The 24,382-nt window shown below is 38.6% G+C and overlaps 1 protein-coding gene across 3 annotated transcripts in view; it reads left to right on the top strand.

The window, feature by feature from the left end:
* Positions 1–7,298: 7,298 nt before the first annotated feature.
* SLC11A2 (solute carrier family 11 member 2) overlaps positions 7,299–24,382 on the top strand; it is a 67,525-nt gene continuing 50,441 nt past the window's right edge. For 2 of the 3 annotated variants that reach the window (XM_026714828.2, XM_087925301.1), the window contains exons 1-2: positions 7,299–7,373; positions 21,167–21,250. In XM_026714828.2, the coding sequence (XP_026570613.1) occupies positions 21,217–21,250 (34 nt within the window). In that variant the 5' untranslated portion in view covers positions 7,299–7,373; positions 21,167–21,216. Of the gene's footprint in view, positions 7,374–7,651; positions 7,671–21,166; positions 21,251–24,382 lie in introns of those variants that run through there. The other variant, XM_087925300.1, reaches the window with a different exon arrangement.

Consider the following 24,382-nt stretch of genomic DNA (forward strand, 5'->3'; position numbering starts at 1 on the left):
CTAAACTGCAGGTTCAAATGATAACATCCTGCAGCCTTTAGCCTGCTTTCTCACAGAACACAAACTCATGCTCATGTAAAGGTATGTAGGAAGCCCTTGACCTAAAGCCATTTGTTTATTGACCATTCGAAGTTACATGGCACTGAAAAAAGTGACTTAAGACCATTTTTCATCCTTGTGACTGTTGCAGCATCCCCATGGTCATATGATCAAAATTCGGATGCTTGGCAACTGGAACTTACTTTTGACTGTCGCAGTGTCCCAACATCACATGACCCCATTCTGCGATCATCTGACAAGCAAAGTCAATGGGGAAGCCAGATTCACCTAACAATCATGTTACTAACTTAACAACTGCAGTGATTCAGTCAATAATTGTGGCAAAGTAGGTTGAAAAATGGAGTAAAACTCACTTAACAACTGTCTTGCTTAGCCACAGAAACTTTGGGCTCAATTATGATCATCAGTCTAGGACTACCTATGAATTTTTTTATTTCACTTTACAAAAAAACAAAATGATTTTGGCCATAAAGAAAAGAGATCCAAAATTAACATTAACATATGTTTATCAAGCCAATTCAAAGTCTTAAGATCTCTTTATCATGTAAGTTACAAAAGGAAAGCCTGCGTAATTGATGGAAGAATGCCTCAGTAATACATTCTGGTTTCATGATTTTGCTGAAATTGCAGGAATTGCTGAGTCAAAGACTGAATAAAAATTTTACTTCCCTGTTTCGGTGTTCTCACCTTTCTAATATTAATTTTTAGCTTAGCTGTAAAAAAAAAATCATGTCATTAGTTTATATAATAAATCAGGTAACATAATCATGAAAAAGAAATATTGCAGTTTAAGGTTCAATTCAAAGATACTGCTACTCCTAAGGACATTTATTCCTTGGTAACATCTCCACCCTAATTTAGTAAAGTTAATTTTTGATTCAGCTGTGCCATGCAAATCAAGGCCATTGCATTGATTCAGTCAATGAGGATTCAGTTAAGTATTGTCTACCCACACAGTTTTTTGATTGGGGTACCGCATCTGTTTTATTATTTTACGCCTATAATTTCTTTAATAATAGTGTTACAGTTTATATATAAACACTAAGGTAAAACTTCCTAACAGTGAGGACAATTAAGCAGTGGACAGCACAGAAGTTGCCTTCAGAAGTTGGGTGTGCTTCACCACTGGAGGTTTTTAAGAAGAGACTGGACACCCACCTGTCTAAAGTAGTATAGGGTCTTCTGCTTGAGCTGACAAGAACACCTCCAAGGTCCCTTCCAGCTCGATTCTGATTGAATGATTAAACATGCACCAAACTGTTACTTGACTTACAATCACAATTGAGCCCAAAATTTCAGTTTCTACATAAGACATTGATTAAATGAGTTTTGTCCCATTTTATGACCTCTCTTGCCACAGTTGTTAAGTGAATCACTGCAGTAGTTAAGTTAGCAACATGGTTGTTTAATCAGTCTGGCTTCCCCGTTGATTTTACTTGTCAGAATGTCGCAAAAATGTCGTTCATATGATCCCAAGACACTGCAACCATCATAAATATGAGTCAGTTGCCAAATGTCTGAATTTTGACCACGTGAATACTGCAATAATCCTGTAAAAAAAAAAAAAAAGATACTCTTTTCAGTGCTGTTATAACTTTGAACAGCCACTAAGCAAACTGTAGTAAGTCAAGAACAACATGTACACAGTTGAACAAAATGGCTACTCTGCACCAAGGCTGTCAAATTCAGGGCCCATGGTCTGGATGCATCACACGCTGACCACGCCCACACCTGGTTTAGCGAAGGGTAAAAAGTCGTGATGTGATGCCACTGTGACAACGCGAGTTTGACACCCCTGCTCTAAGCTATAAAAATCTTCTATTTTATAAAGGACACAACCTGATTAGAAACAACATTGCAATGGTACATAGCTTGAAGTAAACAATTGCCTTTCAGGTGAAGGCTAAGTTTTCCCCATCTCACAAAATAAGGTAACGGGTTTGCTATTAGGACACCATGTTGCTGAAGTTAAGCAGACCTTAGAATGATCATCAGAGACAACATACAAAGTATGTCAAGTAATTAATTCCTTGGGTGAGAAAGACGAACACATAACAAAAGCAAAATACCAAGGCCCACTCAAAACTATAAACATGGGATTGGGAAGCGAATGAATGAAGCTCGGAATGAGATAAGGATTAAAATATATGCCAGAAATAATAAATAAGAGTTTTTGCATCACAAGAGAAAGTTAAGGATGCCCAATAGTTGCAGAAGTTTGTGAGATGGTGATGGGAACAAAGAGGAGGCTAAACTACTTAATTTCTGCTTTGTATATGTCTTTGAGCAAAAAGAAAAGGTGGTTCAATCTGTCAGCAGCTGCATCAAGCATGGGGTGGTAGAAGAAAAATGCAGATCAAAAGAGGTGAAGAATTGGTAAGGAAACATCTGACTGCTTTATGTTTCTGAAATTGGATGGATTACATTCTAGGAACTGGAAATGTGATCTCAGAACCTGATTGTAATCTTTGAGAAGTCCTAAAGTAAAGGGAAAGTACTGTAGTGGCAAAGAAGAATTTAATCAGTGACTGGGATTCCCATTTCTAGCACCCAGGAGCAGCAAATTATTATTGTGTTTGTATAATTCACCCATTTCTCCATTTTTGTTCAACTTATTAGGGTGAATATGCTTCTATGGGGATTCTGAAAAAAAAAACTTTTAAGCTCACCTCTTTGTTCTTCATTAAAGTAGTTTGATCTGTTGAAATCTGGGTGGAAATGCTGTTTTTTTAAAGGATTTCACTCATTAGAGTTAAAATTATTCCTAAAGATACGATACCTTTTCTTGCACAAAACTGGGGAGAAAGTTTAGGCTATTGACTCAACAAAGAAAATAAAGCGCAAAACCTCAAGACGGTGATATGCAGAATAGTGCTGAAGGATCCTCCTGACCAGGGATTCCAAGGGGGATACACTGCAGAGTATTGTGTATGTTTGCAAATGTAAGTCCTCTCCCATATGTACACATCATTTGTACACTATTTTAAAAAGATATGCATAAGACATGTAGAAAACTGAAGTGACTTCAGGCAGGTAGGATAATTGTGCTTGGGCTATCATATCTGAAAATAGAGGAAAGCCAGAAAATAACAGTAAAGAATTGGAATATTGTTTCTCTTTGCTGCTATCCACTGGATGTCCAGATTTCTGAAATCCTGAGGGACCATTTGTCTCCCATATGAGCAGCTGCCCAAACTATGCAACCTGGCAGGGTCACATTCATGGTCCCATCAGTTAAACAATGGCATCTGATAGGACCCGGGAAGTGGCTTTGACCTCTAGAATGATATTTCCCCAGATATTCCTATAGTCCCCATCCTGAACTTACGCAAATGACTCATTAAAACCTGTCTTATCCCCAGGTTTTGTTCCAATACAGGTAGTCCTCGACTTACGACCACAATCAAGCCCAACATTTTTGTTGTTAAGTGAGTTTATGACCTTCCTTACCACCGTTGCTCATAGGGAGACTGCAAAGGTTGTAACTGTGAAAAATGGTCCTAAGTTACATTTTTAAGTGCTATTGTAACTTTGAATGGTGGCTGAATGAACTGTTGTAAGTTGAAGACTACCTGTAATTGTTTTGTGAGAATTCTGTTATTTTCCTGGATGTTTGCTTTTTGCATTGTTTGTGTTTATATTGCTTTAAATGTATTTTATATACTACAAGAAGTTTGGTGGAGTCAGGCTCAGGCACCCTATAATTTATAGTTCTGCCTGCATATGACACATGTGCATACAGACACTTCATTGTTCTGTGATAGGTTATAGTGGTATTGTATACTAAGCCCCTTTTTATCATGAATTAACACATAGAAATTAGGAGAGATTTCAGTGTTCATGTCAGTTTTACTGATAAATCTAATTTTCATGGATCATTCAAATCAATATTGATTTGTCATATATTATATTGTACTGTTTGATTTAAGATGCTAATCTATCAGTGGAATGGAAAATGTTATGACAATGGAAAATATGCTAACCGTGGAAAGTATGCCAGGGTGCTATGCTTTGATATCTCACTGAAAAAAAAAATTCCATCCTCAAACATATCTAGCTTAGGCCAGAGTTCATAATAGATTAAGCATGATACTTTGAAAAGCTACTGTACTTTAATTTTCACAAGTGATGGTTTAAACTCTTTCACATCACTAATTTGCCCTAAGCCAGGATCCTTAATTAGTGAAAAGACTTAAGGTCAAGGTTGCATGTGCCTAATTAATTCTCCATTAATTGTGAGTCACCGGAATAATTATTTTCAGGATTACTTGTCCATGCTAGCAATTGTGGTGCTATATCTTTAAAAAAAAAAAAGCTAAGGTATAATTAGTTCCTTTGAAATCTTTATAATGAACTTGCACATTATTTGTGAAAGCCAACCCTAAAAAGTCATTACCAAGTGTGGATATTTATATATATATATATATGGTGGATTACGTGTGTGATTGTTCATTCTCAGAGCTGTCGTTTAAGAGCTAATATCCTTTGGGCATAATGACTCTAAAATATTGCCCAGAGAACTGTGAATTGGGTATGTATTAATAGTTGGTTTGGATTGCAAACAAATAGCTCAAAGTGAAATAGTACTTGCATTCTGGTAGCAAGTGAGCCATAGTTATTAGTTTTGCTTGGTTGATCTGCTTTTGCTATGATATTTAGCTTAGTTCAATTGCTCTAATCAGCCTGTGAGTTGCTTGCAGAAAAATACTTTAGGAACAGGGATCTCTGGTAAACTGTGATCTGATGGGAAATTGGGCTTGATGTGTTTTGACTTCACAAGATACTAATAGAATAAGAATATTAAAAAATTGTTCACTTCTGCATGACATTCTTTTGAAATTTTCTCTTAGGTATGTTTCTTTGGATTTAACAGCTCCTGCCTCTTGGCTCCTCTGACCCAGAGTTAGATATTATGATATGTCTTTTTGGTACTGTGCTTCTGGTAATTCACTAGTTGGAGGTAATGTGTAGAATATAACAAAGCAAATTTTCTAAAGTTTAATCTGGTCTGTAATTGAGAAACTGGAAGTTAACCTACATTGACTTAATTATACGGAGAAATATGAGGCATAAATAAATCTATCTATGAAGCATCATTACATGAGTGACTTCCCTATCTTTTTTTTTTAGAAGTCCTCAATAGATCACAGTGCTTGACTGACTTTGTGGGAATACAGAAAGGGAGCAAGGTTGGATTAATATTTGTGTGGGGATAGAAAACATCAGAGGAGGCGATGGAAAATATTCCAGAATAATGCAAAATGATTCTGTACTGAAGCAAGGAAACTTATGGACATATCTGTGAAAGTCACCAGGAGCTGAGCCGGATCTGAAAAGTATTTTATTTTACTTAATGGCTAATTTTAAGCTCTTTATTTTTTTCCTTTTAACAATTGAAATTATAAATTAAATACTACATATTTGTCTGAGAAAAGGACAAAAGTGCCTAATAATAATCTGATCAAAATGAGCAACTGAATAGGCTGCCAATAGAGATGAATTACTGTTTTCAAAATAAGTTCAGGGTTTTCTGTCTGGGGAATATTTATTAATTTATTCCCTTTTGAGACTTACAAATAAAAGAAATAATACATGTAAAAGAGAACATGAGCAACCAAAAACAACAAAATTAAGCTGAACTAAAAAGTGAACCACAACTGTTCCATCTCAAGACTTGAGAGAACCACAGAGTTTTTATTAATGTCCATAATGTTATAAAGTTGGGAGCCACACAAATCTTGGGAAGAGAGTTGGGGAGGATGTCATTCCGGAGGGCAGGTGCTATACCTGAGAAGGTGTACTCCCCTGTTTTCTGGGTATTAAAAAGCCTAGCATTGAATGAATGTTTGGTGGCATAAAAAGTGGAGTGATTTGAAAGAGTGTGAAAAATTGAGAGTAGATGGAGAATCATGAAGAGGTTATGGTTAACATAGTGAATTCTATTTGTTAATTCTCATTTAATTGAATGCTGTTTTTCTTTCAGACTGGACCATGTAAGTGCTCCCTTTAGAATCCAAACTAATCAATATCCATTCTTACAGGACCCCCTATACCAAGAAAAATAGACTTCCTTTCCATCTTGGTTACTTCAAAGTTGTAAGCGAGCTTATTTTTAAATACTATGTAATAGTATCCCATTTTTAACAAACTTGGTATGCCTTCTCCATGCAGCCATGGTAGATAAATACAGGTAGTCCTCAACTTACAACTGTTTGAAGTTACAATGACACTGAAAAAAGTGACTTATGATCATTTTTCACACTTTTGACCATTGCAGCATTCCCATGGTCAGGTGACCAAAATTCAGAAGTTTGGCTGACTCATATGATGAGTATCCCAGGGGTGATCCCCTTTCTCAATCTTCTGACAAGCCAAGTTAATAACAACCGTAGTGATTCACTAAACCTTTTCTATATCCCACACCCCTAGAACGCTTGTGTTATATTCTTGCACCCCTTACAAAAATAAATAATTGTGCATATACACTATAACTTCTAAACAAGTTTTCACACCCCCTCTGGCACCCCCGATTGGGAACCCCTGCACTAAACTAATGTGACAAGGTTGTAGAACAGGGCAAAACTAAATGTCTCATCTAGTAACAGAAAATTTGGGCTCAATTGTGGTCATAAGTTGAGGACTACCTCTAGCATATTTGTTTGTTTGTGCAGTTGACTCAGTGTTGACTTCCAGTGACTACCTGTTGCATTCCTGCAGTTTTCTTGGCCAGGTTTTTCAGAAATGTCTTGCCACTGTTCGATTCCTAGGGCTGAGGGAAAGAGAGAGGGCCTGGCCCAAGGTTCACCAGGCTGACTCTGTACCCTAAGGCAAGATTATAAATCATGGTCTTTGGTCTATTGTCTTAATCACTATACCAAACCGGATCTTCAGAAGCATTAAGAAAAAAAAAAGTTGAAATCCAACACATTGGGAGGGGGCCATATTGCAGGAGGCTTCTGCTGCTCCTTTGCCTTCAGAAGTTGTGGGAGCTTCACCATTGGAAGCTTCCAAGAAGAGACTGGACTTCCATCTGTCAGAAATGATGTAGGGTTTCCTGCTTGAGAGAAGCGCGCGGGGGAGCGGGGGTGGACTAGATGACCTACAAGGTCCCTTCCAACTCTGTTCCTCTGTTCTGTTCCTTGAACTCCGTGGCTGTCACTTTGGCGGAGCTGCACTAGGAGGCGCTGTGTCTCCTTCGCGGAGCCCTTCTATCTCCTCTGGTTCATAGAGCTCTCGGAGGGAAGGACCGAGTTGCTGTCTCGGACTGGGGGAATGGAGCGTGCGTGGCTGCCGGCGGGGCGTCTCTGATCGAGGTGAGGAGGTGGCAGCAGCGGGTGGCTGCATTTCCGTGGATGAATGAACGAACGGGTGCATGAAAGAAGCAGTGGCCGTTTTGCAGGAGAGAAGGGCGGCTGGGCGGGGGAATCAGTCAGTATTGCTGGCATGATGGGGAGGGAGAGGGCTGTCTTTTAGGAGCGCGCAACTTGCGCGGATACTTGAAATGTACAAAGAGTCAAGAGAGGCTTTGAATGCAAGGGGTACAGCAAGACCGCAAAAGGAGGCGGGTTGCAAATATCGGAAACATCCCCGTATTTACCAAATATAAACGGGTGAGTTTTTCCAAAACGCAACCACTCCGGTGTTGTGGGACTGGTTTACCCCCCCGATTGTATAACGGTGAGCACGATCGCATCATTGTCTTGTGTGGCTAAGAATCCCATCTCGGGAGTGGCTTGAAAGTCTTTTAAGAGGAGGAATTATTTTCCAGGGCTGGGAGACGTTCTGTATTGCATGTTATTATTTTTTTCCCGGCGCCTTTTGAAGTTCCTTTATCTGTTCTTTGTGGAATATGATCAGGGTCACCTTTGGCACACAAGGCGCCTGTCTGTAATGTCCTTCTAAAACCTAATTTGGGAGAATTACTCCTCCCCTGGCTATGTGTTCCCAATGGCTAATGTAATTATCTCCAAAAGGGAGTAATGATAAGAGGAGCGATGTAAATTACTGATTTGTAAGAAAAGAAGGTCAAGACTGACGCTTTTTTTTTTCCCAATCCACCCAGTTAGAAAAGGGGCTGATCCGACTGGAGTTTTCCAGGCAGGACCTGAATAAAAGATATATCTATGGAGGAGGGGATGGAAGAAGCTTTTTCCAAATTAAATAAAACTGCGGGGCACTATGACCGGAGAAAATGCTTCCTGCTCTTTTGAAAATGACGTGTAAATTAACCCCTTTTAGTATGGGGCTTATAGCTCCATTCTGCGGTCTTGACCAATATTCCTAGGCATCAAAGCAGTTGGTGAAATGAATCCATCCCAGGTTTTGTAGTCAGCTAGGAAGACATGGAGCACTCTGGGAAAGACCTTTAGGGTGTTTGTAGATGAGGTTCTGCCACCCATTCCAAATCTTGTACATCTGAACACAAGGCAGTGTTGGGATGCAATTTATTCCAGGGTAAAGATAGTCCTGATTGGACCCCAAATCTGTCTGTCTCTTTAAGAATCAAACTGACAGGTCTTATAATTTATAAGGCTCTAGTACATAGGGAATTGCTAAACAATAAACAGCTAAAACCTGAAGTATGGTAAAGGAGGCAATTTCTGTTTGAATATCAAGTCCTAGGACAAGCAGACAATGATTATAACTTTTGTGTTGCAAGTCTCTTAGAAATATTTGATAATAACCCCCATTGTATATAAAATGCAAAAGGGGATTAAAAAAAAAAGATTTAACTCTGAACAAGTGCATTCTTCTTAGCTATTTAGGACACATTTTTCCTGCAAAGGTAAACTTTTTCTGCAGTGCTGTAAGACTGATGGAGAAATAATCCGAAAGGGAATATTTGTGTATGTGTTAAATTTTCACTTTGCAAAGTGGTTTTGCAAAAGGTATATTTCTATGCGGTTCTGCTAGACAGGTACTCTGATGGAGTTATTGTTTGGGGCTGTTTTAACAGGCAGAGTTGAAATATAATTACCAGTAGTTCCCTTACAATTATCCCTGAGCAATAATTTTATGCGGTAAGATGAAACATAGGAACCCAGGCAGAGAAAAAAACCCTGATCATTGGACTATGTCCCCCCTTCCCCATTATAAAGACTATATCTCAAGGGAAATTTAAATTCTGGGACTGTGAGCAAGGAGCTTCATTTCTTAATTGTCTCTTTTAAGTAAGACAACATTTATATTATTTGTCATTATTGCAAACAAAATTTATAATTCTCAGAACAGCCCTGAAGACTTGACTTTGCAAATAGACTGAGATGTTAGCAATAAAAGTTGGATGTACCCAAGTTTAGTAAGTACCAAGAATTGCATACTATCTGCCTGGCTACTGTTCTGTGAAAATTCATATAGGCTGCTGGTTATGATAAGATTGCAGTTGGAACGTGTTGAAAACTAAGCATGGTGCAGAGGTTGGGATATTAGGATAGAGTTAAAAAGATCCAATTTCAGTTCCTGTTACAGTATAAGCCTCACTTTATGTCTTCACCAAATCTCTTTGTCACCAGGCAGGGGGTTTCTGGGGTTTTAGATTGTGAATTTTTTTAAAAAGTTGTAAGCCACCTGAGAGTCACCTTGTGTGAGTTGGACAGCTTTATACATTTGTTTAATAAATAAAATAAAGTGTACCCCACAAAGGCACTTTTTGATTAGATAGTGTTCTTAATAAATTGTGGGAAAGTTGTCAGTACAATATACCTTGACTCCAAACATATAACAAAACACTACATGACATGCTAATTAGCAAGATAGTGAGATGAATGACATGATTATCAATTGGATATGGGTGTGTGTGTGTGTCAAAAATAGTACTCTAGCCGGTGTTTTCTGGTAGTGCTAAATAGTACCTTAATCCAGGGGTCCCCAACCACCGGTCCGGGGACCAGTATCGGTCCGTGGAACAATTTCTACCGGGCCACCGGTTTGCTGGGCGCCACCATCTTGTTTTGATGAAAAAGTGCTTCCGGTGAGCTTTTCCGGGTAGAAAGCAGCGTTTGGGTGCTGAAGGAATCCTCGCGCCTTAGTTTCATTGAGTGGGGGGGCGGCTTCAAACAAAACTAAGGCGCGAGGATTCTTTCAGCACGCATGGCAAGGCGAGCCGAGTGACCGTCCCGAAGCCTTCGCGAAGCCCATCGACACAGATACAAAGGAGGAGTTGAAGGTGGCGGGGAGAAGCAGGGGTCGGCTGGCTGGCCGGTCGCTCGGCTCGCCTTGCCATGCGTGCTGATGCTGGTACCGGGCCGCGGATGATTTTGTGATGCCGGTACCGGGCCGCGGCACAAAAAAGGTTGGGGACCACTGCCCTAATCAATGTTTTCTCATCAAACTCAAGTTCATATCTTTTTCTGGGGTGGGAGGGATGTCATTTTGTTTGCAATCTAGAACCAATTGTTAAAGAAATAAAATGGGGGCAGATATTAATTAATCATTTGGATGAAGCAGTGGAGAGCATGCTTTTGTTCTGGGATGCCTTGCCCTGAGTAAAAGGTCAGACTCACCCTTTAATTCCATGAACATACTAAGCCCAAACCAAACAAACTATTTGCACAACGTGTCAACGGGCAGAGCCAATATCTTTAGGACGAGGTAATTTCACAGGGGAGCAGGCAAGATTTTAAATCCAGCAATCCCAGCCTGTTTAGGGGGTGATAGTTTCTACTTAACATTTTATATGTTACAGACATACCAGCAATCAGTGATGCTATATGTCCTAACATATCCCTCAGAAGGACCCTTGGCATGTTTTGCTCAGAACTTTCCTTTTTTTCTTAAAGATTCAGCTGAACACTGAGCTTTTCCCAATCCGGTGCTCTCTATGTATATTGGGGATTGTTGTACTCCCAATAACTAGCCAGTATAGAGGTTGGGTCTCTTGGGAGATACAACTCAAGCTGTATGGATAGCACCAGGATGGGTATTTTATCCTTTTCATGTAGCAGTTCAAGTCAACTGGAGATAAACGATTGGCTGGCTGGCTGTGGCATCGTGGAGTTATCTTGTCTTTTCATTTATTAATAAGGCAAGGGTTGAACAATTCAGTTGAATAAATGTATATTCTACCCTTGCATTTTTCTTGCAGAGTTGAAATTGAATCTTATAAGATATTGAGAAACCAGCCAAATCTCTAGTCAATATTTTGAATTAGTGCAGCACAAGGGAATTCTAAATGAGAAGAAACTATATTGTTTCTATTGCACAAAGATGACACTTGTCCTGATACTCTTGGCACTAGGAAACACTGATTACAAAGCACCTGTTTCCAGGTGCATTTTGTTTTCTTACTGTGATATTGTTTGTTTTAAGCCTTCTAATAAACCACCTACAGTTATAACTACCTAACCATCTGGAAAAAGTTGTAAATGTTACAGTGTTCCACTTCCAGTGTTTTTTCAGTTAAGCAGCACTGCAAATGATTTCTTTCAATATTTGTTGTAGCACCTCCCACCATGGCTTATCATTGACCATGAAGGTACAGGATCCTGGGAATACCTGCAATTCAGAAGAATCACTGCCCACCATTTACTGAATGCAAACCTTTAGCACAGATCTCTCTAATTTAATGCCTTCTAGATCTTTTAGAATGGGGGTCCCCAACCCCTGGTCCATTGGACTGGCAGTGGTCCGCGGCATATCCAAAACCAGAGCACGCAAACGAGTGAAGCCACATTTGCGGGATGCAGGCAGCACACAAAACCACGCCTCCTCCGGTTCATGGTAAAACCTTTCTCCATGGAACTGGTCCCTGGTGCCCAAAAGGTTGGGGTTTAGGTGAAGACTAACAATTATAGTCTAAAACACTCTTTTAGACCATAATTGTTTGTCTTCACCTACAGAGTCAGGAAAGCTGGCTTGTTAAGTAATTTGAGTTTTATTTCAAACATAAAGAGGGCTTATATAGAGACCACGACTGCTTTTATATAAGAACTGTTTGCATGTTGTGGCGTGCCATGGGGCTAGTTTTATCCGAGGAGTGAATAATACTTAATCAGTATTCGCTGGCTCCGCTCACAAGTGGATTTGACTGTCTATCTTTTTAGTAAGTTTGCCAAACTTATTGTGGCCTATAAATGTGAGGTCTTTAACGTGTAAGTGGGCATGATGAACAGCAGCATTTAATTTTTGACTAGCCAAGAAAGCATTTTAAACCAGTTATGCTGAAGTAGCGTCTTCTAGAAAATTACAAGCCTTTCAGCAAAGGTTATGTTTTAATTGTAAAGGATTTTGCCCCATCTTCTTTGCCTTGTTATGAAGTAACTTTCTTTATCGGTACTATTGACAATATTGGTCTCTATAAACTACCTATAAAATTCCACTCTTTCCATATGTGTGTATAGGTTAGGGAATGGAAAATATGACAGTTTTAATTTGTGCTGCGGTTAGGAGCCCATTTAGGCAGAGTTTTAAATTGTTTTCAGTTTAGCCTACATGCTACAGAGTAGATTGAGTAGAGCAAGTACTCATTTAGTGAATACAGTTGGGGCTAGCAACTTGATCATTAAGTGAAGTGGTTGCTAATGGAAATCATTAGTGTCCTTAAAATCTTACTACTTCTGCTTTACAGAGTTATGAAGGTAGTATGTGCAAAGATTGGTTGTAAAGTCACTTTTTCATCACTGTCGTAACTGCAAATGGTTGCTAAACAATACAGCTGCAAAATGAAGACTATTTGTATATAATTAAAACAAGAGAATGTACATAGCTGGTCATACTTGTCTCAAAGGAATACATTTGATTGTAAGCATAATGTATTCTTCTAGATTCAGAAGGTATTGAGAGTTGATAATCAAGCTTGCAAAGCTTAACAGTGATGGGTTTACATTTTACTGCTACAATGAACATTTTTGCCTTGAGTTCATTTATGTTTTTAGTGTTCAGCAGATACGTGTTTCGTATTATAGCCTGTTCCAGTAGATGTGTAACATTCATTCTTTGGAACGGTCTGTATGTAAAATTTTGACCTATATTTTTAAAAAGAGGGTGTCATGCCTACTGAATTCAATAGCAAGTTCCATTATAAGCATTTTAGTGACAGCAATCTAAAGTTTCTACCTTTAGTAAAAACTAAATAAATTTAAGTTAAAAAAGTTTAAACCACTTAATTTCAAGATAAGGTAAAAGATTCAATTCAGCAGGAGTTATGTTTGGATTGATATGTATAGCTCCCCTTCTATCGTAACCCTTATAGCTCAGCACTGGGGTTGAGTAGTTGAGTTTGAGAATTGCTGACTTGGGAAAGGCAGAGGTGAGAACCAATTGCATGTATTCAATTTCTAATCACCTCTAACCTACTGTGCTAGATTGGTATGGATGGTTAAACAAAGGCATATATAAAGAAGTCATGTCAGGCCATTCATGATTCTGAGCTTTTTTTGAGAAGACAATTCAGACAAAATGTAATTGCCTCTGTTCCTATTAAAAAACAAAAACAAAGGTCAGGGCCAGTTGTCTGATTTCCCACTTGCCTTTGGTTTTTGTTCTATAAGTAGACATGCCCTTCTTTTTCTTTTCAGTATGGAAAATTGATTTTTTTCGGGGGGGGGGGGGTATAGTTTTGTGGTAGCATACAGGCTTTTCATGCTTTGCACAGATCACTGGCTTCTGTACCCAAGCTTCTTCAGTTAATTTTGAATTACAGGAATGAAAATTACATCCATGGATAATTACTATGAATTGGTCAACTAGATAGATAATCAGTTGAAACAGCGAAAAAAAAACCCCAACCTCTTTAGGGTATCATTATTATTTGCAAGATGGTGCTTCTTGTGCACGTATAACCTTTGTATATGTACAAGAACAATCCTGAGTATGCACTTCACACCCTTTGCTGCCAGAACCAAAATAAAGAGTAACAAATGTAAAGAACAGTAATCTTTAAACAGCTTTATGGCCCATAATTTTCCACTCCTTTAATTGCATTCAACTTTATAGAAGGTTTTTAAGGGCAGCTAAAATTGGTGCCAGCAAGAGGTGTAAAGTGGCACATCCAGCAGTGTGCCACTTGCTCATATGATTCTAGACAAGGAATGCCTTCTGAGCTCTTGCTTGTATTTCTTTGACAGAGGGAGCTCAGGAGAGAGATCTTGGAATTAAGGATTACTTGGTAAAATTGTCAGCTTCAGAGGAAAATAAAAAGACAATTCAGTAGCAAATAATTCCAGTTTTTTTTAAAAAAAATCAATACACTATCTTTGTATTGATCTATGCTGTCATTGCCGCTTGGGTCTCGTGTACCTTTCTGATTGGCTTAACTTATAAAAGGATACTGTAGAGTTAGGAAGGCCTAAGTAATCAGAGTTAGAAATTCTATGAGGAAAAGTTTCAAAGTATTTACTTACTAGTTTAGTTTAATGCTGTGTTTCTCAACCTTGCCAAATTTAAGATGTGTGGATTTCAACTCCCTGAATTCCTCAGCCAGAAGTTCATACATCTTAAAGTTGCCAATGTTGAAAAACACTGGTTTAATGAAACTTTATTTATTTATTGAATTTCTAGGCCACCCCAATCTGTCACTACGTTGGACAACTTCCATGATATATCAAGAATGTACTTATACTATTATACTGATTTTGCTCCTCCAATACTGCCAAGAATTTTATATTTACATCCTTTTCCTTATCCCTACCACAAAATCCTGCCTTTTAAAAAAAATGTCTCCTGAAAACAACATGGCCTGTTTTTAAATGTTCTCCACATTTAATTTGATTTCTAGGACAGCCAGAAAGGGAACTGGAAATAGTGACTCAAGTCTACCTAAATCAAACTGCATCTTTAAACTAAGGAATGTTATCGTGACAATTACATTTTCATAAGGTGACAATAAAAGCTAAAACAATAATGCATTAAATAATTATTTTATTGTTCCTTGGGTCAAATCTATAAATATTTTGCTAACATTTTAGACCTTCCTAAGTAGTTGCTTGAATCTGCCCCATAGTAGTGTAAATCTTGCTAACCTCTGGTTTGGACTGACCTTAAACAAAACTTGAAGAGTATCAAAAGTGGTGCAGATAATTAGTTCAATATCCACTCCACAGAGTAATATCGCAAACTCATGTTGGAAGAAAAATCTGTCTGGTTCCAAACCAGGAGAGACGCTGAAAATAAAATGGAGGCAGGCCGCATGGAAAGAAGGTCTCTTTTTATTTGGATGTCAGAAACTGTAGTGACTGCAGCATGTTTCTGGGGTGGCAGATCAAATGGGATTCGGATAGGTGGGCTTTATATTCTTTGGGGCTTTGTGATTGAGATGCCTGTTCTTGTGTAAGAATGTGTCCCTTAATATTTTAATGGTTGTTGCCAGATTCCTATGGGGTCGTGTGTAGAGGGGTCACAGCTGGCTCTTCTGGCAAAAGTAGAATGGTGACCTAATCTTGTTAGCTTGCCTAATTATGTTGCTTATTTGGAGTCTATGTTTGCTCTTTGCTTATGGCCCAGTCTCTCTGAGTGGATACAAAATCTCCATTCCAAAAGACCAGCCTCTTCAAGCTTCTACTTGAGGCTGTTTTCCTATGGCAGGGAGACTGGGGCTGCTTTCTGCCTTTAAGAACATGTTTCTCCATTTCTCCTTTGGGGAAATATAATATTCTGCCTCTTTTAATATCCCCCAAAATATTTCATTCTCTAGGAGCGGGAGGGTTTCAGACACTACGTTTTCAACCACGATAATGAAATCAAGAAATGTAAATTGAAAGTCACATGCTGCCTTGACAAGGTTTAGTCTGAGATCCGCATTAATCCTAACACATAAAACTAAACAATCTGCTTGTTAGTCTCCTCTTGTCTCAAAGAAATACTAACTCCATATACATCAGGGTTGTGGCAGGCCTGAGGTATGCATGTTATTAGGAAGAGTTTGTTCTGAGGAAAGATTAATGAAGAGCAAACAGATCATTTGAAAAGAGTTGAAAGTTCATTTTGTCAAGCTAGATATTTTATCGAGCTTTAGGTTAAGAAAAATTTGGTCTTGGAATCGTCCTGCCTGAGGAGTCCAGTAGGAAAATTGTTCTGAAAAAGTTATTTTCTATGATGTCATGTAATACAAAGATGAAGATTGCTATTATCAAAGTTAGTTGAGGGGTGGGATTCTGCCGGTTCGGACCGGTTCTATAGAACCGGTTGTTACGATTCTGCTCACTTTGGAGAACCGGCAAATCATGCCCGTAGCTGGCACCGCCCCTCTCCACCCACCCTCCCCGCCCAGTCAGTCCTTATCGCGCAGGTGCAACATTGCACGTATGCCCGACATCGCTGACTGTGTTCTTCCCTGCCCAGTTACTCCTTAAGGTATTTCTTTTTTTTCCCCTCCCGACAATCAGCTGCTCCTATTATCAGCTGTGCCGGGATCCCCCTTCGCTGTCTTACTGCTTTGCCCAGGAGGCTTCCCTGAGGCCCAGGAAGGCAAAAAATAAAAGGGGGTGGGGCGCAAGAAAACCTCTCCACCCCACTCCATTTTTTTGTCTTCCTGGGCCCCAGGGAAACCTGGGAGCAAAAGTGGTCCCCCCAGGAGGCTCTCCTGAGGCCCAGGAGGCCTCAAAACGGAGCGCAGGAGGTTGGTGCGTGCCCCCCCCATGCTCAGTTTTTTGCCTTCCTGGGCCCCAGGGAAGCCTTCTGGGAGCAAGAACACCCCCCCAGGAGGCTTCCCCGAGGCCCAGAAGGCCCAAAAAACGGGGTGGGAGGAGAGGGATGCTGCAAAAAACCATGCCCACCCAGTCACATGGCCACGCCCACCTAGCCACGCCCACAGAACTGGTTGTTACAAAATTTAAATCCCACCCCTGAGTTAGTTTTATTAAAAAATTATTCCTGTGTACCAAGTTAGACAAATCTGTGTTGGTTGGGCCACATTAATTTTATGCCACATAAGGTTTACATAAGGTGCCACATAAGGTTTAAGTTACAATGCTAAAATAATTCTGTGTGCATTATACAAAACAGGTTTCCTCCAGCAAAAAGGCTATAAGTCTCTGCACAGATTTAATACACCAAAAAAAGGCAAAATTCCAAACCTTTTTCGGCTCAGAGAATATTCTGGCCCATTATGATGATCTATGTCATTCGTTGAAGAAATTTCTTACTGTCAAACTTCCGATAAGAAACTGCCAACAAGTTGGAGTTAGCTGGTTTGATTCTGACTGTTTGCACAGTAGAAAATATTTGAGAGCTGCAATGCGTAGGGTTCAGCGATATCCCACCTCAAAAAACTATAGCAACATGTTGAAAATTAGGCGTGATTTTAAGAAATTGATAGCATCAAAGAAGGCTTCCTTTAGAACTAAATTATGGTTGGACTTGGAAATTTGGGCAAAAGGGTCAAATTCAGCTTTCTTTTGGAATGCTGTCTCAGGTATATTGAAGTTATGTAAATTCTATTTTGATATCCCCATTCCTGCTTCAACCTGGGAGAATTTTTATTCTAATTTTCTTTTTAATCCCAATCAGGATTCTATGCATACCCAAAGCAATGATTTATTAACTTTAGAAAATCTCCCTATCTGGCCCCCTGTTTCTGTTTCAGAAATTAAATCCATTATTCAATCATTAAAAGCTAATAATGCACCTGGTGAAGATTTGTTGCCCCCAGAATTATTTAAGACTTATATGGACTGGTGGATGCCTTTGTTAGCAGGGCTATTTACCTTTATAAACAATACTGGCCGCATCCCTGTGGGTTGGGAAGTGGCCATTATTGTTCCCTTACATAAAAAAGGAGACAGAGGAAATCCAAATAATTACAGACCAATAAGCCTAATTGGAACTGTTGCTAAAATGTATGCAAAGCATTTGTTGAGCAAAATTGAAATCTGGGTTATGGAGAATAATCTTTTGGTGGAGGAACAAGCAGGCTTTAGACCAAAGCGATCAACCATAGATTATTGTTTCACATTATATCATTTGGTAACAAGGTATTTAAAAATGGGTAAGAAATTATTCACTGCATTTATTGATCTAAGTGCGGCTTTTGATTCGTTAAACGGAAATATCTTGTGGAGGAAACTGGCGGACCTGAACATGGAGCCCAGACACCTTTTTCTGGTTAGGGCCCTTTACTCAAACACCCATGTGAAAATCCGTACTGGCGTAAATGGAGCCCTGTCTAAGAGCATACCTACCAATATTGACGCAAGACAGGGCTGCATTTTAGCCCCAATGCTTTTCAATCTCTATGTCAATGATTTACCAGGATTCCTGCATGCAGTAGATTTGCATATGCCAAAGATTCTTAATAAATTTATTAATACCCTTTTATATGCCGATGACATGGTATTAATGGCTCATTCACCAATAGGCCTGAGGAGACTGTTGCATAAGCTGAATACCTATTGTACTTTGAATTTCTTAAATATTAATAAAACCAAATCCAAAGTGTTGGTTTTCAGCACAAAAAGTAGGAAATATAATTGGCAGATAAATGGGGAGTCAATCGAACAAGTAAATTCTTACACCTACTTAGGAGTGGTCTTTATTAATACAGGATCTTGGGTTAATCACTTTAAAAGTAGTGCATTAAGAGCTGAGATAAGAACCAAAAGATTATATAAATTATTTAACCATAATTATCCAGGCACTTTGACCCCTATGTTGAAAGTATTTAGGGCAAAAATAGTTCCAATGCTGACATATGGTGCAGAACTGTGGGGTTTAAATAAAGCCTCCCCACTTGAACAAACACAGACCCACTTTTTAAGACACTTATTGGGGACTGATAAGAACACTTCTGCTTCAGCAGTCAGAGCGGAATTGGGTATCCACTCCTTATATAGCCACTTAATAATTAAAACATTTACATACTGGCGAAAGATACAATCAATGGATTCAGATAGACTTCCCAAACTATGCCTAACTGAACAGTTAAATAAGTTCCAATTTAACTCCTGGGCCAGTCAACTCCAGAGAGCCATCTTAAGATATGTGGTTTTCTACTCAGTATTTCTTGACAAGGGTTTCCCAGGCAAAGGAAATTTTTAAACAGAGAGTCTTGGATATTAGTGCCCACACTGACATGGAATTATTAGCAAAAAACAGATCTATAAGATGGTTGGCTAAGAATAAAAACATCTTCCAGCCTGAAAAATAGCTTTCAATGGGTATGCCAGAATTACAGAGAAGAGCCTATACCAGAGCCAGATTTGAGCTGTTCCATAGGTCTGTTCATCTTCTAGGTCTTCATTATGTCTCACCTAGAAGATCAACAGACCTATGGAACAGCTGTCCTCCTCTACATAAAAGGTACTACAGACAAAATCAGTAAGATACTACACAGGCATCACATCAAGACTGCCTTCAAAACAGACAGAAAAATAGCAGCCATCCTTAGAAACCTCAAAGATAAAATTGACCTGGAAAACCAAGGCATATACGAAGTCCCCTGTGCATCATGCCCGGCCACATACATTGGACAGAGCAATAGAAATAGAAGAATTAGTACCTGCCTGGATGAAAACAAAAATGCAGTAAAAAAGCTGGAACATACTTCCTCACTAGTCCAACACGTGAAAGCCACAGGTCATAGCATCAACTTCAATGGCACCCAAACCCTAGCCACTATAGAAAACCCCAGCCACAGAATTATCAGAGAAGCCATAGAGATTGAAAAAAGACCTGAAAGCATGATAGAAGGGATGATTCCACCAGACTGTCAATTATTTGGAAGCCTGCACTCACAAACAAAAAAAAATCTCCACACCACAAGCCAGGCAAACACCTGGGCACAAACAGATTCCCCCTGATACCTCCAGCTCAAACACACCCCAACCAGGCACCCAGATGAAACCTAGCTTCCTAACAAATGATAGCCGTCCATTTACTCGGAGCCAAGCTGCACTAGAAGCCTCCAATACAGGAACATAATGTTGCCAGCCAATCAAGACACACAAAAAGCCACAAAACAGACAGAAGATATTAGAAACACCAATCAAGCAGAACACAGCAAACTCCAAGACCAATAAACACAGACCAAGACTCCCAACCAATCAGGATGAAGAAAAACCATTCTGGCACAGCAGTAAGCTAGCCCCAAATTTAAAACTGAAACAACTGTAAAAGTCTGACTCACAGACGAACACAATACAGAAGCCTGATGATGGCAGATGAGATTCTGCCGAAACGTTGCTACAACTTTAAAAGCACAACTATAATGAAGTGGGAAAATACCCGAACAAAGCTGAATACCATACATGTAAGTATCCGCGAAAACTTAAGAAAACACACACACATACACACACACACACATATATTTATTTCTCAGATTATATCTCTGCTGGGGAGGGGAAGATAATCTAAGAATTGCCTGTCCCAAATAGTCTCTTTTGAGAAAACATGCACAGGATTGCTTTCTAATATACCAAGTAACCTAGTGGGGTAACAGTTATAAAATAAAAACTTTTGTGACTTTTAAAAGTAATTAAAAGAAAGCCCATATTTTTCAGTTCCAGACTCCTGCTTTTTCCTATAAAAACAGGGTAGTTTCAACATTTCTTGAACCACTACATTTTTATACAATAGAGGCAGCTGCCAGAAGTTATGGTCATATTTTATATTTCAAAAGTGTTTGACAGCATTCTTTCTCTAGAATAGGAACATAAAGTATAGGTAAAGCTTCAAGGAATTATTCATTAACTCTGAAAATCCATTATCCATTTGCCTTCTGGTTCCTTCCCCTTTTTTCCCTTAGATTACCCCCCCCCTTTTTTTTGCATTTGCAGAGAAACACTTGCTAGAGGGAAAAAAAAGTTTTGCTTGAACCAGATGTTTCAGTTTGTAAAGAAAGATTTTGATGACAGCCAGATGTCTACTTATCTCTTGGTTTATGTGTCTGTATAATCACAATAGGTTCTATAAATCAGTCTTCAAGAAACTGCACTTTTGTCTCTGGAACTATTTTTGTGAAGTGCTTCTCGTGGTTGGGCAAGAAATAATCCTTAGTTCTACATGAGTCATGTGAATGAGTCAAACCCTATACCATAAAATAGAGCGGGCTCTCCACCGTTATCTGCCTTTCTCTGTTGCAGCTTGAAGATTAAAGTGTTAGGCAGAACTCTGGGTCGCATGGCTCCTGTGACTTTATCCTAAATATGGATTTAATGTCTTTTATTCTCTTTTGCAGCTACTGTGACTGATTCTAAAGATCCCAATTCTGGAGAGAAAGCCCTAACCATGACACCTGGCAAAGAAAGGGAAGCACTCTGTGGTAAATTGGTCATTTAATCTGCATATCTTTTAAGCAACTTGGTTGCTCGCATATTTCTCTTTTATAGTTGAATGTCTATTGTTCTTTCCAGCATTTCTAGAATGGCATGTTATCCTTGGTTTAAGGAGGTCACATATAACCCTGTTTATGTGACTTCCAGAGCCTCATCTGATCATTACTGCTAAAAATTGTGGCATGATTTCTTACCATTTTGAGGCACATGAAAAGGACTACTGCAAGTACAGTGATAGTCTTCACATTATTTGAAAAATAAGACTCATCTCTACAACCTCCACCAGAATCTTTTCCAAAACAAAAATTCTCAGTCAGTTTGCGTCATTGTGCCATCTGTTGTGGCTCTTGTATTTAGACAAATGTTAAGTGCGGCACCTTCATTTTCTTTCTACCCATTCTCTATTGCTTTCTGGCATATGAGATTTCCAAAAGTAATTTACATTATAATAAAAACAAGCCAAGGACAGCTCAATTTACCTTGCCTTTCTTTATGTCCATGATGAAACATGAATGTTTGGCCACAGTTACAACATTTATGAAAGATGCTTACTTTTCTGATTTATCATTGGGTAAAAGAATTTGGAAATAATCTTCCTCCAACATATTCCTTAGCTATGAGCTCTTTGAAAGAGAGCCCTATAGATTTATGTGTGCAGAGTATGAATAGTATAATAGCAATAACACTTAGATTTATATACCGCTTCACAGTGCTTTACAGCCTTCTCTAAGTGGTTTACAGAGTCAGCCTATTGCCTCTAACAATTTGCATCCTCATTTTACCCTCCTTGGAAAGATGGAAGGCTGAGTGAACTTTGAGCCTGGTGGGATTTGAAATCCCAAATTGCAGTCAGCTAGCAGTCAGCAGAAGTAGTCTGCAGTACTACATTCTAACCACATGTAAGTCCTATATGTCTTCATAAATGGATATTCCATTGAGTTAAGGGGACTTGCTTCCAGAAAAGTGGGTGTAGATTTCTGTTTTAGGTTTGCACTAACATCCTTTTGGAATATGAAAATAAGAAAAATTGTTGGGAAGCTCTCCAACTCCAACAACAGAATATTTAAGACAAAATAGAGACATTCTGGTTTCACCTCACAATCAGCCTGTGAGTTTGATCCTAGGTAGAATATCTGCTGCAAACTCCATGTAGGTGTCAGGAAGGGCACCAGGCCAGTAAATGCTCAACTCCATTCAGTCATCCTGACTCTACCCTGATACAAGGGATTACTGGATCATTAAAAAAAAAAAAGAGATATTCTGCTGATCATTCTATTTCTTCCAATATAACTGATTCTCATTAACTCGGGTTTCTCGTAAGTGAACTATCTGGAACTGGGAGAGAAGTTCGTTATCTGCCAAGTTGTTAAACCACCCAGCAATATTCAGCGAGATAATTGTTATGGCTCTGCAATCAGGCTATCAACATGGTAGTGAATTTTTTTTAAACTTTATCTTGAAGTAACATTATGGCTAGGAATACTGCCATTCAGACTATAAACTCCTCTACATCCTTAAGACATACGCGAGGCTGAGACTGGGTTTGTCTGTGGTATTCAGATGTGTCAGAGAAAGTTAAATAAGGTTGATGTCTAGAATTATTAAAGGGTCCAAATGGCAATACTTAAACCACTTGTAGGTCTCTTGTCCCAATTTACTAAAAAAATAAAATATTGTGAAAAGTAACATTTTATTGAACGACTTTTAGAAGTTGAATACGATTATTGGTAGTTTGGGTTTATTATCTTTCAGTCAGAGGCACTGAGGGCAAATCTAAACAGACCATATTCATAGTAGCATGGGAAATTACCCAGAGTCACTTTGGATGATGAGATGGGTGGCATATAAGTTTAATAAATAATAACTTTTGTAAAATAATACTATTTACAAAGACAAATCCAAATACAGTGAAGTAAAAAAGCCATTTCAATGGAATACAGTATCACTATTGGTTCTCTACGTTCAAGTAATTAGGGAGACATTTTTATAAAATTCCAATTAAGAAATATCTGTACACTTCGGATTGTTGAAATATATTTGCCATTTTGAATCTGTTTATTATTTCCACTATACATGATGCATGTACAGTACAGCATTAGTCAGCTTTGCAAGCAAAATATAATGCTGTTTTGCCAGACAGATGGCTAATGCAGTAAATTTTAAAGTTTTACTCTTTCTGTACAAGGTGACCCAATTATAAAACCGGGATGGCACAGTTGACATTAAATTTGTTGAAATGGATTTTAAATAGGCGTTTTGGTTTTTGACATGAAGATATTTTCTAAATAGTTTTGTATGTGCATGTGTGATCAGCATATATTTGATTAAACACTTTTGGACATTATCATAAAGCCATTAACCATAGATGCACAATACACACACATGTATATACACACACAGACACACACTCATAATTATCTCTCTCTGTGGGTGTTGGTAATTCTAGTCTTGCCTATTGCATTAACTTGGCCATAACATTCTTTCAATCACCATTTTGTCTTTTGTTATTTAAAACATTTTACAGCCTAAACTCATTCATGTGTACTCACATGCACTAAGTCTTTTTGTGACATAAACATAAGATGTTTGGATGAGTGGCCATCTTGTCTGTCAGAGCTTTAGTTATTCTACCTTTTATTTATTGTGAGAAGTTTGTGAATTATGAAATTATAATAGAACATATATTTACCTGAATCTTAAAATATTTTAAATAGATCTCCTCTTACCTATCAGATTTTCAAGTTTCTAATTGCAGATACAATATAGGTATTTTAAAGTCTTAGCAGATTTAGTTGTAACTTCAGATAGCCAAAACAGAGATATTTCCTTGCTTTTAATTCCCTTTTTAGTTCCTCTCTTTCCCCTCTAAGCTTCTGGAATTCAAATTCTGAGAAAATTTGATTGTGCTGTTGTAATTTTCTGGAAGAGGGTATAATGCAAAGTGGGAAAATGTGATCAGACAACAAATTAGTGTATTGAGAGAATGTGTACAAAAAGTAAACTTGAGACTTCCTTGTAAGGAAATTGAGGCACAAAATTAGCAAGGAAGAGAAATATATGAGGAAAGAGGCAGCTGATACTTAGTCATAGAAGCAAAGGAATTAAGCAGAAATGGAGGC

This window comes from Pseudonaja textilis, chromosome 2 (genome assembly GCF_049901715.1).
Source record: "Pseudonaja textilis isolate UNSWEBS1 chromosome 2, rPseTex1.2, whole genome shotgun sequence".
In the NCBI taxonomy this organism is placed as follows: Eukaryota; Metazoa; Chordata; class Lepidosauria; order Squamata; family Elapidae; genus Pseudonaja; species Pseudonaja textilis.